General features: G+C 46.2%; 1 protein-coding gene across 2 annotated transcripts in view; it reads right to left on the bottom strand.

Annotated features, from left to right (window-relative positions):
* Positions 1 to 18129, bottom strand: part of erc2 (ELKS/RAB6-interacting/CAST family member 2) — a 60657-nt gene extending 42528 nt beyond the window's left edge. For both annotated transcript variants that reach the window (XM_038971004.1, XM_038970997.1), the window contains exon 1: positions 17449 to 18129. In XM_038971004.1, the coding sequence (XP_038826932.1) occupies positions 17449 to 18129 (681 nt within the window). The remainder of the gene's footprint in view (positions 1 to 17448) is intronic.
* Positions 18130 to 18525: the final 396 nt, after the last annotated feature.

The following is an 18525-nucleotide window of genomic DNA, read 5'->3' on the forward strand; positions in this document are numbered from 1 at the left end:
GGCCCAGCAAAAAGCCCGGACATAAACCCGATCAAACATCTCTGGAGAGACCTGAAAATAGCTGTGCAGCGACGCTCCCCATCCAACCTGACAGAGCTTGAGAGGATCTGCAGAGAATGGGAGAAATTCCCCAAATACAGGTTTGCCGACCTTGTAGCGTCATACCCAAGAAGACTTGAGGCTGTAATCGCTTCCTAAGGTGCTTCAACAAAGTACTGAGTAAAGGGTCTGAATACATATGTAAATGTGATATTTCAGTTTTTTATTTTTAATACATTTTCTAAATTTCTAAAAACCTGTTTTTGCTTTGTCATTATGGGGGTTTGTGTGTAGATTGTAGAGGAAAAATAAAAAAGTTTATACATTTTAGAATAAGGCTGTAACGTAACAAAATGTGAAAAAAGTGAATGGGTCTGAATGCTTTCCGAATGCATGGTAAGTAACACTCACTCGCTGAGTTGAAATTAATTTCTCCTGATTTATGACGTTTTTTTATTCATATTAATATTCCCAGCTAGTCAGTAACATGATGTATTAGTGGGGGAAAGAGGTTGATGAAGTTGTGGCCTTGCAGCGAAGCAACAAAGCCTGGAGTCACTGCAGCAGCTATGTGAATCATAATCTATGACCCGCACACGCACACACACACGTACACAAACACACACACACATTATGTGCATCACTTATGACTGTACAGTATAACTGTCTGTGACCATTTGCTTTATCTGACTATGCATTATACCACAGGCTGTTACGAACGCAAGCTGAACAATGGACTACACATTCACATACTATATTGGATGAACAGCACTCCCATGCAAATCAATCATCCACCTGAACACTCAAAGACTCAGACCTCCTCCGTACACACAGTCATGATTCTCCTACCACACAAGTACAGACTCACACACAGAAATTCTCAAATAAACACCCACAACTACACAGAAACACAGAAAGCCAGAAGAGATTATATTTCTCTCTGTCAGGGGGTTCAGCAGGGCCATTGCACATTTATCTTTCTCTCTCTCTATCCCTCCCTCCCTCTCTCTCTATCCTTCCCTACCTCCCTCCCTCCCTCCCTCCACTTTGTCATTTCTTATTTCATTCTATATCATTCTCTCTTGCTCTTTGTCTCTCTAGCTCTCTAGCTCTCTTTACTTATCTTTCTCCCTCATGATCAATATTCTGACCTGTTGGAACAGAATTGGAGGATGCGGTCCAATAAACCATGTTTCATAATTAAGGTTACACACAGGGTTAAAACGAACATCCTCTCCTCTCCCCATCATCCCTTCCCATACACAACCTCCCCTCCTTTCCTCCCCATCCTCCCCTCCTCTTCTCTCCTCATCCTCCCTTCCTATACCCATTCTCTCCTCCTTTCATCATCCTATCCTACACTCCTCTACTCCACCCATCCTCTCCTTCCCTTCCCCTCCTCTCCTCCCCCATCCCCCCTTCCTCTCCTCCCCCATCCTACCCTCCACTCCTCCCCCCATCCTCCTCTCCTATCCCCATGCTCCTCTCCTGTCCCCATCCTCCTCTTCTGTCCCCATCCTCCTCTCCTATCCCCATCTTCCTCTCCTGTCCCCATCCTCCTCTCCTGGCCCCACCCTCCTCTTCTGTCCCCATCCTCCTCTCCTATCCCCATCTTCCTCTCCTGTCCCCATTCTCCTCTCCTGTCCCCATCCTCCTCTCCTGTCCCCATCCTCCTCTCCTGCAACTATACTCCTCTCCTATCCCCATCCTCTTCTTCTGCCCCATCCTCCTCTCCTATCCCCATCCTCCTCTCCTATCCCCATCCTCCTCTCCTGTTGCCATCCTCCTCTCCTATCCCCATCCTCCTCTCCTGCCCCCATCCTCCTCTCCTGCCCCCATCCTCCTCTCCTATCCCCATCCTCCTCTCCTATCCCTATCCCCATCCTCCTCTCCTATCCCCATCCTACTCTCCTATCCCCATCTTCCTCTCCTATCCCCATACTCCTCTCATGTCCCCATCTTCCTCTCCTGTCCCAATCTTCCTCTCCTGTCCTCATCCTCCTCTCCTATCTCCATCCTCCTCTCCTGTCCTCATCCTCCTCTCCTATCCCCATCCTCCTCTCCTATCCCCATCCTCCTCTCCTGTTCCCATCCTCCTCTCCTGTTCCCATCCTCCTCTCCTATCCCCATTCTCCTCTCCTGTCCCCATCCTCCTCTCCTGTTCCCATCCTCCTCTCCTATCCCCATTCTCCTCTCCTGTCCCCATCCTCCTCTCCTGTTCCCATCCTCCTCTCCTATCCCCATTCTCCTCTCCTGTCCCCATCCTCCTCTCCTATCCCAATCCTCCTCTCCTGTCCACATCCTCCTCTCTACTCCGGGCTCTATCTCGGGGCCAACTTCAATACAACCATCGGTTGCTCATCTGTGTTCCCTACATATGCTGTTTTGAATGAAAATGTGTACCTACACACTGAAGCAGGATGCAAAGCCGAAATGTCTGTGTACGCTATACCTGATGCAGGGAAAATCACACACACAAAAAAAAGAATGAAGTGTGCATTATGCAACATACTTTTGAGTGCAGACCCATTACACCTGTTATTTGTCTGGATTTGCAGGTTTTACGTACCAGCCAAGCTTCTGGGAGGGTGCAATGGTCCTCTTTTGATTACCCACAGGGGCCCTGGCCTGTCAGTCGTGACTCAGCAGATATTGGGGGAGGGAGAAGGCTGTGGGGGGGGGGGTTGAATGGGAAGGTTTGGGGGTAGGCTGAAGGGGGAGGCTGTCAGTCTCCAGAGAGGGCTTCTGTTTCACTGCAGAAAAGTCTGTGAGGGAGATTCTGAGGTCTGATGAACACAACACACTCCATCTCCTGGGGTCAGGGAGTAATATTGGCTGTCCATACCTCTCATAAATACCCCAAGGAGCAAGGGACAGGGAGGAGGCATATCAACAAACACCTTACTATGTCTCAGTTGGTGGAGCATGGTGCTTGCAACAGAAGGGTTGTGGGTTCGATTCCTACTGGGGCCACCCATAAAATGTGTTTTTGCTAGAATTTCTACTTAAAAACGGCTGATGATTGCGCATAATTGACAACGGAGTGTAAATGATTGGTTAGCGTTTGCACATGGGCTAAGGGGGCAGACACACATAAACACACTGACATGGTTGTGCCAGGCAGCAGAGGCGGTAGCAGCTGCGTCCCCCTGAGAGTGTGTGGGGGGGTAGTGTGTGTGTGTCTGTGTTCTCCCTCTGTTCATATCTGACACATGGACTGGAGCTAAAGCGCTGAGTCAGAGAGAAACACAAATAAACCGCTCACAGCAGTGTGTGTGTGTGCGTGTGTGCGTGTGCATGCATGTGTGTTTCACACCCACTATCAACCCTGCCATGCAAGCATTGCATGAATAATCATTCAGCCTGAGTTGGCCAACAGGGAATGGCAGTGGAATGGGGAAGAGGAGATAGTGAAGTGAGGGAGAGCTGAGGAGAGAAGAAATGTTGAATGACATAAAGGGTACTGAGATAGTGGAGGCACAGAAGAGTGAAGGCAAGGGAAGTACGAAAGATACAGTTGAAGTCGGAAGTTTACATACACCCTGGCCAAATACATTTAAACTCAGTTTTTCATTGCTGATATTGCTGATATTTAATCCTAGGAAAACTTCCCTGTCTTAGGTCTGTTAGGATCACCACTTTATTTTAAGAATGTGAAATGTCAGAATAATAGTAGAGAAAATTATTTATTTCAGCTTTCATTTCTTTCATCACATTGCCAGTGGGTCAGAAGTTAACATACACTCAATTAGTATTTGGTAGCATTGCCTTTAAATTGTTTAACTTGGGTCAAACGTTTCTGGTAGCCTTCCACATGCTTCCCACAATAAGTTGGGTAAATGTTGGCCCATTCCTCCTGACAGAGCTGGTGTAACGGAGTCAGGTTTGTAGACCTCCTTGATTGCACATGCTTTTTCAGTTCTGCCCACAAATTTACTATGGGATTGAGGTCAGGGCTTTGTGATTGCCACTCCAATACCTTGACTTTGTTGTCCTTAAGCCATTTTGCCACAACTTTGGAATTATGCTTGGGGTCATTGTCCATTTGGAAGACCCATTTGCAACCAAGCTTTAACTTCCTGACTGATGTCTTGAGATGTTGCTTCAATATATCCACATAATTTTCCTTCCTCATGATGACATCTATTTTGTGAAGTGCAGTCCCTCCTGCAGTAAAGCACCCCAACAACATGATGCTGCCACCCCCATGCTTCATGTTTGGAATGGTGTTCTTCGGCTTGCAAGCATCCCCCTTTTTCCTCCAAACATAACAATGGTCATTATGGCCAAACAGTTCTATTTTTGTTTCATCAGACCAGAGGACATTTCTCCAAAAAGTACGATCTTTGTCCCCATGTGCAGTTGCAAACCGTAGTCTGGTTTTTTTATGGTGATTTTGGAGCAGTGGCTTCTTCCTTGCTGAGTGGTCTTTCAGGTTATGTCGATATAGGACTCGTTTTACTGTGGATATAGATACTTTTGTACCCGTTTCCTCCAGCACCTTCACAAGGTCCTTTGCTGTTGTTCTGGGATTGATTTGCACTTTTCGCACCAAAGTACGTTAATCTCTAGGAGACAGAACGCATTTCCTTCCTGAGCGGTATGACAGCTGCGTGGTCCCATGGTGTTTGTACTTGCATACTATTGTTTGTACAGATGAACGTGGTACCTTCAGGCATTTAGAAATTGCTCCCAAGGATGAACCAGACTTGTAGAGGTCTCCAATTGTTTTTTTGAGGTCTTGGCTGATTTTCTTTTGATTTTCCCATGATGTCAAGGAAAGAGACACTGCGTTTGAAGGTAGGACTTGAAATACATCCACAGGTACACCTCCAATTGACTCAAATTATGTCAATTAGCCTATCAGAAGCTTCTAAAGCCATGACATCATTTTCTGGAATTATCCAAGCTGTTTAAAGGCACAGTCAATTTAGTGTATGTAAACTTCTGACCCACTGGAATTGTGATATAAGTGAAATAATCTGTAAACAATTGTTGGAAAAATTACTTGTGTCATGCACAAAGTAGATGTCCTAACCGACTTGCCAAAACTATAGTTTGTTAACAAGAAATTTGTGGAGTGGTTGAAAAACGAGTTTTAATGACTCCAACCTAAGTGCATGTATACTTCCGACTTCCGATGTACTGTACTGTAAGTATTTGAATACTATAGTCTCCCCCTTTCTCTCTTACTCTCTCTCTTTCTCACTCTCTGTTTCTCTCTCCCTCTGCCTCTCCTTCTCCTCCTTCTCTCCCTCTCCAATATATGCTCTCTGGTATGTACTTGTTCTCAAATCAAATCAAATTGTATTTGTCACATACACATGGTTAGCAGATGACCTCCCGGGTGGCGCAGTGGTCTAGGGCACTGCATCGCAGTGCTAGCTGCGCCACCAGAGTCTCTGGGTTCGCGCCTAGGCTGGGCTGGGTTTGCGCCCAGGCTCTGTCGCAACCGGGAGGTCCGTGGGGCGACGCACAATTGGCATAGCGTCGTCCGGGTTAGGGAGGGTTTGGCCGGTAGGGATATCCTTGTCTCAGTATGTAAAACATTTAATAAAATGTATGCACTCTACTGTAAGTCGCTCTGGATAAGAGCGTCTGCTAAATGACTAAAATGTTAATGCGAGTGTAGCGAAAGGCTTGTGCTTTTAGTTCCGACCATGCAGTAATCTCTAACAAGTAATCTAACCATATATACCTAAACCATAATGCAGGACAGTGTTTCTCAATCCTGGTCCAGGGGCCCCAAAGTGGTGCACATTTTTGTTCTTGCCCTAGCACTAACACACCTGATTCAATTAATCAACTCATCCCCAAGCCTTTGGTTTGAATCAGGTGTGCAATGGCAAAAACAAAAATGTGCATCCCTTTCGGAATCTGAGTGTTGGACTCACACTGAAGGGATAGTGGCCTAAATGTCCTAGATCAGGGGTCTCCAACAGGTCGATGGCGAGATACCAGTAGCTCGCAGCCCACCTATGAGTAGCTCGCCAAACAATTCCGAAGGTATATGCAATGTTTCACGTGTTCCATCGCAAACTGTCATAAACAAATCTCACAAGTATCCGACAATGCAAGCTCCCGACTAGTATCTAACATTGTCATTATCCCACCCCTGATTAGCCACTATTGGATTAAAAAGATATACATAACACAATATCTGCCCATTCATTTTCAGCAATATGGCCCCTGTCCCTCTGTGTGGTGCACGCATTTGTCTATCACTGTGTGTGTAGCCAGTTTATGTGATAACAGTCTTGTGGGTTGACAGTAATACTTTCCCCCAAAACCTTCTCAATTAAATGTTAACTGCAAAGTAGGCTTACCTGGCAGAAGTATATAATTTGTATCTATTATTCGTTATTTGCATTGTTACCATGAAATGAGCAGCAGCAGTACAGAACCATCGCTCGACTGGACCATTAGACGGCACATGCCTCACTCACTAGACAATTAAAGGGCCAGATTCGCAACTAAAGGGATATTACACCCAAAAAAATGATGTGTTAGTTTTCTTCCAGAACTTCTGATGTGATTTAACCATTGACATGGACTCAGAACATCCAATTCCGTTGTTTTTCCACTCACAGTTGTAATTTTGAGAGTGAAAAACAAAAACAATCGAAAAACCAGGAAGAGTAAAACAGAGAAAACATTTGGGGAAATATCAAACAGAATTCTTTTGTTGCTTGTTAAGTGTTATTTGACAAGGTATATTGACAGAAAACATAGTGCACTACTTCCTCTTGTACTCTAAGGACCCGGGAAGAGTTGAAGGGGAGAGGAGAAGAATGTGCCCGTTTGAAAGCTAGAAAAAAAACGAGTAGCTCGCGACATGTTGATTTTTTAAAAAAAGTAGCTCTCATGCTAGAAAAGGTTGAAGACTCCTGTCCTAGATATACTGTAGCAGAAAAATGACGCTACATGACATGGCCATCATCTATACTCCATTTCTGGGCAGACCGGGTTAACCGTTTGTCATACTACACAAACGCACATACACACATACACACACACACTGTCATACTACACGAATGCACACACAAACACTAATATCTCTCCCTCGCACTAAGTGTAAAATCATCATCTCACTCACACATCCCTCGACACCTATAGCGAGCGCTCGGCTCCCACCTCACTTACGTCATTGATGTGAGGAGTGTGTGTGTGTGTGTGTGTGTGTGTGTGTGTGTGTGTGTGTGTGTGTGTGTGTGTGTGTGTGTGTGTGTGTGTGTGTGTGTGTGTGTGTGTGTGTGTGTGTGTGTGTGTGTGTGTGTGTATGTTTGTGTGATGAAGCAGAGGCCTTTGAGGATCAGGTAAAAGACACAGTCATCTGCTTCCACATAGCTATTCATGCTTAACACTTGACTTCTACTCAGCAGTATAATCCTCACCAGCGGAAGGAATCAAAAATACAAGTAATTTCCCTGCCTTGGCTCAGTTCAAAGAAACTGACTAAAACTAGATATCTGTAATCAGTGAGATGACAAATTTTATATACACACAAATGGCTGAATTAGCCTAAAAGCCATGACACGCGTTGCTGTGGCGACGGCTGGCTGATCATTCGCTAGGAGCCGACTGGAGCGTCGGACCGGACACCAGGGAACGTTACCATCCAGGAACACACTGACAGCTCCACTCCACCTCGTTAAGGCAGGGAGCTCTGGGAACGCCGAGCGCCGCTCCAGGATTGATAATCCCAGACCGGGATTACTGGCTCTAGGAATGTACTGTTCAGTCCAATTGTCTCATGTCTCAGCTATACTGACTGGATAGATGGACAAGGAGATGCTGTACACCTAACACAAGCTGATCTGGCCTGCTTGGACTAATCTGCTGTTATATCCAGTCTATATATCTAGCCTATTTATCTCGTATATCTCTCATTCCGTTCTCCCTCTCTCTCTCTCCCTATTTCCACTCTTCTCATATATCATCCTTAGTGAACTGTCAACTTTTTCCCCTCCCCTCCTCTCCACTCATCCCATCCCCTCCTCTCCACTGATCCCCTCCTCTCCACTCATCCCCTCCCCTCCTCTCCACTGATCCCCTCCTCTCCACTCATCCCCTCCCCTCCACTCATCCCCTCCCCTCCACTCCTCCATCCATCTTCCACTCCTCTGATCTAGACTAAAACCCTGTCTGTGATATGGGGCCAATATGTTACTCTAATAAGGCCTCTCCTCTAAAGCTCAGAGAGAAATTGGCCACATAATATTTCCCAAGCAAACAGTGGGCACAGCAACACATTTGTCACCAACCTGCTCCCACATACACACAAACACACACACACACACACATACAGATACACATTCTCACAGCCTGGGAGGAGGATGCAGGCTGTTTGGATCTAAGGAGCTCTGAGGCTGAGCTAGGGGGCTGGCTGGCCATTAGAATGCAGAACTCCCAACAGGAGTGAGAAAACCAACAAGCTCTCACAGTTTCACTGCAGAATTAGACGTTCATCCACATTCCCCAAACATAACATTTTAAAGTTGCTCCAAATTGGGTTTTTGTTGCTCCTGCTGCTCTATATCATTCAATTTCTCCAAACATCACATTTCTAAGTTAGGGGTGAAGTTTTGGCACTCATTCCAAATGGTTAAGGTAAGGATTAAGGTTTTGGATAGGGTTAAAACCCAAATAATGTACACAACTGTGATCGAACACACAACCTTTTGATCCAGTCATGGGATTACGACCATCCACCACCCCCGTCCATAACGCCCTAGCAAAACCCAAGCCTACTTGATGGTAATAGCACTCATTGTTGCCCCTAGTGGACGGTTTTGAAAGCATGTGGCTGTTCATGTCTGTGTATATGGCTGTTTAGCAGGAACCAACAATCTCACACCTGTGGAAACTGCGTCTCTGTGGCGTGTCTGAGCATAAACACAGCAGTGATATGGGGATGTGCCTCCATTTTCGGGGATTGTGGGGATGATTTTTGACTGCTCCTGACTCAGTCGGATATCACACGCTAAGGCCGAGAGCAGCCTCCAGCCCAGCTATCACATCGCATACTCATACATTCACACGCGCACGCAAAAACACGCACACACCGTTATGAGTCGGGATGGCAGTGTTTGACAGCGTGCTCAACTCAACTGGATGACAGTCAACCAAGCCGATGCTAAACAACGATCACAGTGGTCAGTGTTCAAAATGCCGTGACCAAGGCAGCTACAATAGCAGTGCGTTCAGGTCAGCTAAGACCATCATCCAACTGCATGTTTTAATGATAAGATACCGTTAGTAGAAAACTAGCAGTTCAAAGAAACAGACGTAGGCTAATTGTGAGTCGTTTAAGTGGCTTTTCTCCCCTAAAACTGTCACGCAAGAGAGAACACACTTGCTATATTTTCAGTATATAAATAATGTCGGTGTCACGCCCTGACCTGAGATATCTCTGTTTTCTTTATATTTCGGTTAGGTCAGGGTGTGACTAGGGTGGGTACGTTCGTTTTTGTATTGTCTAGGGGTTTTTGTAGGTCTAGGTGATTTGTATGTCTATGGTGGCCTGATATGGTTCCCAATCAGAGGCAGCTGTTTATCGTTGTCTCTGATTGGGGATCATATTTAGGTAGCCATTTTCCCTTTGGTGTGTGTGGGTTCTTGTTCTATGTTTAGTTGCATGTCTGCACTACTCATATTAGCTTCACGGTTCGTTTTGTTATTTTGTTCAGTGTTCGTTCTTATAACAAAGAAGAATGTACGCTTACAACGCTGCGCCTTGGTCTCCTCCTTACAACGGCCGTGACAGACGGATATTTGCTTCGGCTAATAGTGGCTGTAGGCACCTGGGGCGATTGCAGTGGGCTGCTGCCAGAGTAGACAGACTGAGCTAGACACAGACGGGTCAGAAATGAATACTTCATAATTAATAAGGTAATTTTCTCTTCAGTCAGAGGCTCAACAAGCCTATCATTATTTGGGGTGAGGAAACCTTCCCCTCTCCAGAACCATCGGATTGGTGCGTGTGTGAGCGCAGTTACATGCACACAATAACACAACTATTGTGGACAGTCTTGATGAAAACATGCACATAATTTGCAAGAACAATTTCCCTAATAATGCTGTTTACATGGACATATCTGAAATCCGGCTACCTTATGGCAGAAAAACTGCATTGAAAATAAACGTTCTACCACAGCGAACATATTGTTTTGGGGTCAGGACATATACAATTAGTCTGTGAAAACGACTTCTAAGACGCATACATTCAGTTGTTCCGAACACACTTCACGCGCGCTAAAGAGAGAAGTCGCTCGGCTGGCGCTGGCACACGAGCAGATCAAATGCACCGCCGGATTGCGGATGAGGGCGTGTACATGTCCTAATAATTCAAAAGATTGCTCAGAAAACCAGGTGTTTAAATCGACGCGTGCTTACTTACAATTATGACCGTACACTGATTACGATAAGCAGAGTATGGTGTTTACGTGTCTATTACATAATCTGCCTACTGCCATAATCTAATTTTAATATCCAATTATTAGTGTGCATGTAAACGTACTCTGTGCGTGTGTGTGGGCGTGTTCCTGTGCATGTGCATTCCTCCTATGCACATACGCGTGCACGTGTGTCTGGGTGGGTGTTTGCCTCACAACGCCCTAGCTATGCCAAAATGACTCCCCGACGACACCCCTGTGAATCGAGATACAAGTGAGCAATTACAGTAAGAGCTAGAGTGGCAAGACACAGCTGCTTTGTATTAGCCAAACGCACATTTATTCATGTAGGCTTATTCTGCCTCTAGGGAGGGAGATATCATTCACAGCAATCAGAGCAAGACCTGACTGTCGTGAGGGCAAGGCAGAGAATCAAAATGGACTCCTGTCCCCACACACTGTATTTCTTCTCTCATGTTACTCAGTCACACAGACCAAACCTGATGTTCCATTCTCTTCACATTCTCTATGGAAGGTGCAGCGGGACTTTCCCCTCTCACCATAGGGCCCTGGGGTCAAAAGTAGTGCACTAGGTAGGCAATAGGGTGCCATTTGGGACGCAGGCATGGTCCTCTTATACTTGGGTGGGTCAAATGAAAAGATCTTCAACTACCCCCCTACCCACTCTCCCCTCCAGTTCCCCTCTAGTGATCCCAGACTGAGGATGGAGGGTGGTGATACCATCAGGCCAGGATGTTGGGTATCTCTCCCCCAGGCAGCGTGGCAGCGTGGCACAGCTCCAGAGAACCGTGGAGCCACTGAGCCAGGGCACTGCAGACTCTCCTGGCTCCACTGAACAGCACAAAGAGACTTCCTTCAGTTTCAATCTCAACCTACACACACACACACACACACACACACACACACACACACACACACACACACACACACACACACACACACACAAGACAATCACACAACACTAGAGGTTAAACTAAATGGGTACAGAAACGCAAACTCATTTGGGCACAAGGCACGCACTAGCACGCTCATTCACACACACACACAAACACACAGGTTGGAGCCCCAGCCAGACAGGCAGACAGCGTCCTGCTGTAACCTTGAGCCTGTGTGGCTGTATCCTGTCTGTAAGTAATGATGAGGGAGGGACCTGTTGGCCGCTAGGAGAGAGCGTCAGAGGAGCTCACTATGACACACACTGCGTCTAGGGTGACCACATGTCCTGGATTGTGCGGGCCCTTTGTCCCTTTGTCCCTTTGTCCCGCAACCAAATAATCATGTCCTGCATTTGATCAACAAATTCAAACACCATTCATTTACAAAAAAGGTTGATATGTCCCGTATTTCAGTTAGACATTCCAACCTGTTTGTTTTTCAGTCATCTTGCACTTTTGACAAGATATATATCATAAGAATGTGGTACTGGGGAGGTTAAGCACTTCTCCAATCATTGTTGAGATCTGATATTCTGTGCAGGGCAAGACGAGACGTAGGCCAATGTCATATCGCAACCAATCACATTTGTAAAATCCTTTCGGGCTAAATTTCAGCTAAACTTGGAGAGGACAGTTAACTACTCACAAAAAGCGTGCTTCTGACGAAGAGATATACAAAAGTAAGTAAATAGCCGTATTAGACTGAAAGATATAAGGTGATTTCGTCAAACTTGTGTGGCTGTCCATGCTCATTGCTCATTCGACATGTTTGCTGCTACTTCATTCAATCCAGTTTTCAAAGTCTCCCTTCCTAACTGTTCTACCTTCCCTGAGACCAACCAGAAATGTTTCCTTGGCCAAAGATTCCCAGATTATCAGAAAACACATTGGTCTCTCATTTCTGCATCACAAATTTGTCGTAAGGCAAAAGAATAGCCTATCGGAGCACTTCAATTAGCTTGTTCGGTAAAGAGAGGAGATATTTGTGTGGTGGAGGGGGTGCTTCACAAGAGATGTATGTAAGCTGTCCCGTAAAATCATCAATTCTCCCCACATTTGGGTATTTTAAATGTGGTCACCCAGGGCTACGTCCCAAATGGCAAACTATTCCCTACATAGTGCACTACTTTTGACCAGAGGCCTATGGGCCATTTTTAAAGTAGTGCACTTCATAGGGAATAAGGTGCCGTTTAACTGACTGACTGACCACAGACAAGACCAGGTGGGCCTCACTAGTATGTGATAATGCCCGAGAAGCTGGTGTTTGGAGGATATATTGGCACGGGCGTTGTTCTGGTATGGCAAATATACCCTCCAAACACTGGCTTCATGGGCATGATCACTTTTATACAACGGGTTACCAACATATTCAAGTAATGATTTACATATTTTCATTAAACATCTTATTTTGATTAATTTATTTATACTACCTCATCCTTCCATAAGATATAGTCCCGACAGAAATCTAGGGTTGCTACCCAAGCCGGCTGGTTGTTCATTCTATCGGTTCAGTTGCCAGAACCGTGACCCAGACGTTTGTTCTAAATGTTCCGTTACTATGATGGCTAGCAACGTTCTTATCCCTTGCTTGCTAGCTAGCCATCTTCGGCTAACAGCGTCACGTCAAACACTGCAGCCAGAATAACAGAAAAGTTGCTGCCTTTGCGTTTGTTTCAGATGTTTTCATCTGTAAACATCCACAAACAATGAGCTAATGATTCGCGATATCGACTGGCATAGAACATTTGCTCTCTCGCCAGGACACTGTTCAGAGGAGCTAGCCAACTACACAGCTAACACAATCACTTCAAATTGAAGCTGGAATGACAGAAAACTAGCTGCATTTTGGGGTTTTCTATTGACATTTCTTTGTATATATCCAATAAAATGATGCTGATTCATGCTGCCTGCCTGTCTGTCTCATCCCAACTCCCGACACGTTCATTACTATGGGACAGCTGGAGATCGAATTTCAACATTGAAACAATGTTACAAATGTCGGAGAGACAGACAGCAAGGTTAATACAAATCTCCGATGTTGAAAACCAAACGCCAGACTAAAAGAAATGTCTAGATGCTTTTTAAAGTGGAGATCAAGTTTATAAATTGGCTGGCTGGGCTGATGGGACAGTGGATTGCACAGTCAGATGAAATAGTGAATAGGCATTTCAACATCATAACTTGTGGAATAGACACCGGCTGGAACGTGGTTTTAACCAATCAGCATCCAGGATTAGACCCACCCATTGTATAAAACAGAAAGCACTTGACTGGTTAAGTTAAAGGCTAAGGTTTAGATTAAAAATATATAATAACGAGTGCCTAGCAATGTATGCTCGCGGCTTGCTAGAATGTTATGGACAGGGATGGCGGATTGGTCTAAGCCCGAGCTCTGGCTGCAAGGCACTAGTTTTGAGTCTTTTTTGCTCCAAGTGGCCATTATTCACGTCATCTCCCGACGTTCTGGGAACCTGGATGAACGTCAAATTCTGCCGTGGAGGTTGGTGGCTTCTTAATTGGGGAGAACGGACTCATAGAAATGGCTGTAATGGTTTCCAAGTGTTTGAAGCCATTCTATTTGCTCCATACCGGACAATATTATTGCCGTTCTCCCTTCAGCAGCCTCCTGCGGACTTCACTGGGGTCCTACACATCACTGTATGTCAGATACTATAGGTGGGCCTCATGTTCAACTATACATCACACACACAAACACACTATACATCACACACACACGCTATACATCACAAACATACTATACATCACACACACACGCTATACATCACACGCACACACTATACATCACACACACAAACACACTATATATCACACACACACGCTATACATCACACACACACACTATACATCACACACACACACACACACACTATACATCACACACACAATATACATCACACACACACACACACACACACACACACACACACACACACACACACACACACACACACACACACACACACACACACACTATACATCACACACACACACTATACATCACACACACACACACACACTATACATCACACACACACACTACACATCACACACACACACACACACTACACGTCACACATTGTGGATGTTACTAATGTTTAACTATACATCACACATTGTATGTAAGCCTAACTTCTACCATAATGGACCCTATTCATCTTATACTGTGCCGTATGTATGAGTTAAATCTATACAGCATACAAGTGTGCCTCCCTTGTCCACTTTCATTTTAATGCCATACTGACAAGGTCACCACGTCCATCCTCAAAGCACTGTATCAAGACAAGACATCCTATCCGGTATGGTAGATATTATGTAATTACCATCTAGCTTTGCCTGCCTAATTAGGTATACAGATCTATCTATTTCCATCTAATCAACCTTCATTTGATAATGTATGTCAGAGAAATCCCATATGGTGCCCTGCAGGACACAGAGAAAATTAAGAGGGAGAGGGGAAGGGGCGATATAGAGTGGTAGAGAGAGAGAGAGAGAGAGAGAGAGAAAGAGAGGGAGAGAGAGAGAGAGAAAGAGAGGGGGGGGCAAGAGAGAGAGAGAGAGGGAGAGAGCGACGGACACGGAGACAGAAGAGAATGGGAGGGAGATAGATAGGGCTAGACAGGAAGAGAAAATGAAAGACAGAGCGAGTGAGAGTAAGATAAATAGATTGAGAGGGAGAAGGGCAGATGGGGAGAGACAGAGAGAGAGAGACTCTCAGACAGTGCTTTGTCCTTGACATTCCTCTCCAGGCCCTGAACCTCCTGCAGACTGGAGACTGGAGACGTGTGAGTGATTTAACTAGGCCGCTCACTCCACCCCCTTACAACTAACAAACAGAGACGCAGGGGAAAGGCACAGAAACAAAATGAAATTGCGTGTGACTGTGGACATAGCCCGAACAGGATCGACCTGTGGCCCAGTGATGGCTTGTGGGCAAAGATACAGGGGGACAGGCTCATTGTAATGGCTGGAATGGAATGTATGGAAAAGAAACCATGTGTTCGATACTGTTCCATTCATTCCATTACAATCAGCATGTCTTCCTATATCTTCGCCCACCAACCACCACTGAGGTGGCCATAGCCCTGAAATCACCTCTGGCCTTTCTGTAGCCACTTGTTGTCAAATCACTTGTTGTAATATTGTTGTTGTAATATTCACATATCACTCGTGGACACAATCTAAACAAGCCACCTAAGTGATAAACCAGGGTAAGCATTACGCTTTTACAAAGGGCGGAATTTGTTGTGTTAATACAGTTTATACACTGTGCGGTGTGCTGCGCTAAGACGGGAGAGTTGCGAAGTTGTACTGAATAACGATTTATTTTTATTTTTTATATTCACATGAATATTTCATGTACGCTTCTTACGGTACTCTTTTCAACCTCCCTCTCTTCCTCCATCCCTCATTCCTCCATCCCTCCCCCTCTCCTATTCATTCTGGGGACTATTAGAAACGGAGGTAGAGTACGAGTGGATGACGAAACATTTATGACCACCAACACCTCTTTCCAAAAAGCTTTCCAAATGTATTAAACAAACATGACAGTGGGATAGTTCTTCGACGTCAGGGAGTGGAGACAGTACCTTGGGAGGAAAATAGAATAGTTAGAGTGACGAGACAGGAGGGAGAACAGTGAGAGATTGTGACCGGAAGGGAGAGAGATAGAGAGAGAGGAGACATATGTCTGTGTGAGTTGTAAAAGGGAGATTGACTAGAAGCGGACAGGAAAACTCCACCCAAAATCTTTTGGTATTTGTTTCAATAGACCATTGATGATATTGTCCCAAAATGTTTTGTGTGTCAATAATCCATTTTTCAAGATACACTACATATACAAAAGTATGTGGACACGGCTTCAAATTAGTGGATTTGGCTATTTTCAGCCACACCCATTGCTGACAGGTGTATAAAATCGAGCACACAGCCATGCAATCTACATAGACAAACATTGACAGTAGAATGGCCTTACTGAAGAGCTCAGTGACTTTCCGTTATAGGATGCCACCTTTCCAACAAGTCAGTTCGTCAAATTTCTGCCCTGCTAGAGCTACCCCGGTCAACTGTAAGCGCTGTTGTTGTGGAAACATCTAGGAGCAACAACGGCTCAGCCGCTAAGTGGTAGGCCACACAAGCTCACAGAACGGCGCCAAATGGTGAAGCGCGTAAAAATCGTCTGCCTTTGGAACGTCAGCACAAGAACTGTTCGTCGGGAGCTTCGTGAAATGGGTTTCCATGGCCGAGTAGCCGCACACAAGCCTAAGATCATCATACGGAATACCAAGGGTCGGCTGGAGTGGTGTAAAGCTCGCCGCCATTGGACTCTGATGAATCCCGCTTCACCATCTGGCAGTCCGACGGATTAATCTGGGTTTGGCAAATGCCAGGAGAACACTACCTGCCCCAATGCATAGTGCCAACTGTAAAGTTTGGTGGAGGAGGAATAATGGTCTGGGGCTGTTTTCATGGTTTGGGCTAGGCCCCTTAGTTCCAGTGAATGTAAATTGTAATGCTACAGCATACAATGACATTCTAGATGATCATGTGCTTCCAATTTTGTGGCAACAGTTTGAGGAAAGCCCTTTCCTGTTTCATGATGACAATGCCCCCGTGCACAAAGCGAGGTCCACACAGAAATGGTTTGTCGAGATCAGTGTGGAAGAACTTGACTGGCCTCCACGCCTTTGGGATGAATTGGAATGCTGACTGTGTGTCAGGCTCACTAGTGCTCTTGTGGCTGAGTGGAAGTCCCCGCAGCAATATTCTAACATCTAGTGGAAAGTCTTCCCAGAAGAGTGGAGGCTGTTACAGCAGAAAAGGGGGGACCAACTCCACATTAAAGCTCATGATTATGGAATGAGATGTTTGACGAGCAGGTGTCCACATACTTTTGGTCATGTAGTGTATATAACGTTCAAAATACAGAAATACAGCCAGTATGATGCTGCGTTTTCTATCATACCGGCTATATTTCTGTATTTTGAAAATCAAGTAGCAGCATAGGGGAGACGAGGGGAGAAAACATGTTGTGTTCTAACCTGGTTCTCCTCGTGAGTCACCCTCATTTGCTCCTTGAGGACGGAGGTGCGCGCCGCCTCCTCCTTGCGTATCATCCTCTCCTTCTTCAGCTCGGGGCTCCAGAAGCTCTTGATGCTGTTGGTGGACGAGCCCAGCTTGCTGTCCTTCAGGTCCAGCTCTCTCCTCAGCAGATCGTTCTCCCGCTGCATGTCCCGGAGTGTGGCCTGCATCTCCAGGAGCTCCCCCCCACTGCCTCTCACAGCTTGCCGCAACAGGGCCGACGACACCCCCTGAGGGTGGTGGTGGTGGTGCTGCAGCATGGACAGGGAGCCCAGGTCGCTGTAGGACAGCAGGTCAGCGTGGTGGCCCAGCCCCACCGAGGCGATGTTGGGGCTGCTGCCCATGGCCGTGACGCGGCCCCCGTACATGGCCCGGTTGGAGGCGCGCCCCAGCGTCATGGTGCCCTTAGGGTAGGTGGCGGTTGAGCCCACTCCCTCGTGGTCGCTTAGGTACATGGGCCCGGATGTGGCGTAGGCAGCGTTCAGTGACTGGATGTTCTCCATGGAGAGCGTCTTGCCCCCTCCACCGCCCCCGCCCCCACTGTTGGCCCTCCGGTGGCCCAGCCTGGGGGACCTAGGCAGGCGCGGGGACCGTGCAGGGCTGCTCTCGATGTGGCCGACCGCTCTGGCGCTGCCGTACATGTTCTGGGTGTGGGAGGTGTGGCCTGGGCCGGCCGGACGCTTGCCACGGGGTCCTTACCAGGGGCAAGCTGCGACGATCACAGTGCACCCTCACTCTGTAACACACATGGGCGGCTCACTGCATGCCTGTGTGGGTGAAGGACCTCGACATTGACAGATCTGGGGAAAGAGGAATTTGTCATTATAATGACAAGAAATATGCTGCATATTTTATCTGTCAAAAACATACACACAGCATACTTCTCTCTCTCTTGCTTTCTCTCTCTCTCTCACTCTCTCTCTCACACTCTCTCCACCCACACACACACATCCCACACTCCTTCTACAGGGTTTGGTAGGTGTAGTGTCATAAGAAGCAGCTCCTCTCCTCCTGTTCACATTGAGAGCTGGGTGAGT

Source organism: Salvelinus namaycush, chromosome 2 (genome assembly GCF_016432855.1).
Source record: "Salvelinus namaycush isolate Seneca chromosome 2, SaNama_1.0, whole genome shotgun sequence".
NCBI classification, from domain to species: domain Eukaryota; kingdom Metazoa; phylum Chordata; class Actinopteri; order Salmoniformes; family Salmonidae; genus Salvelinus; species Salvelinus namaycush.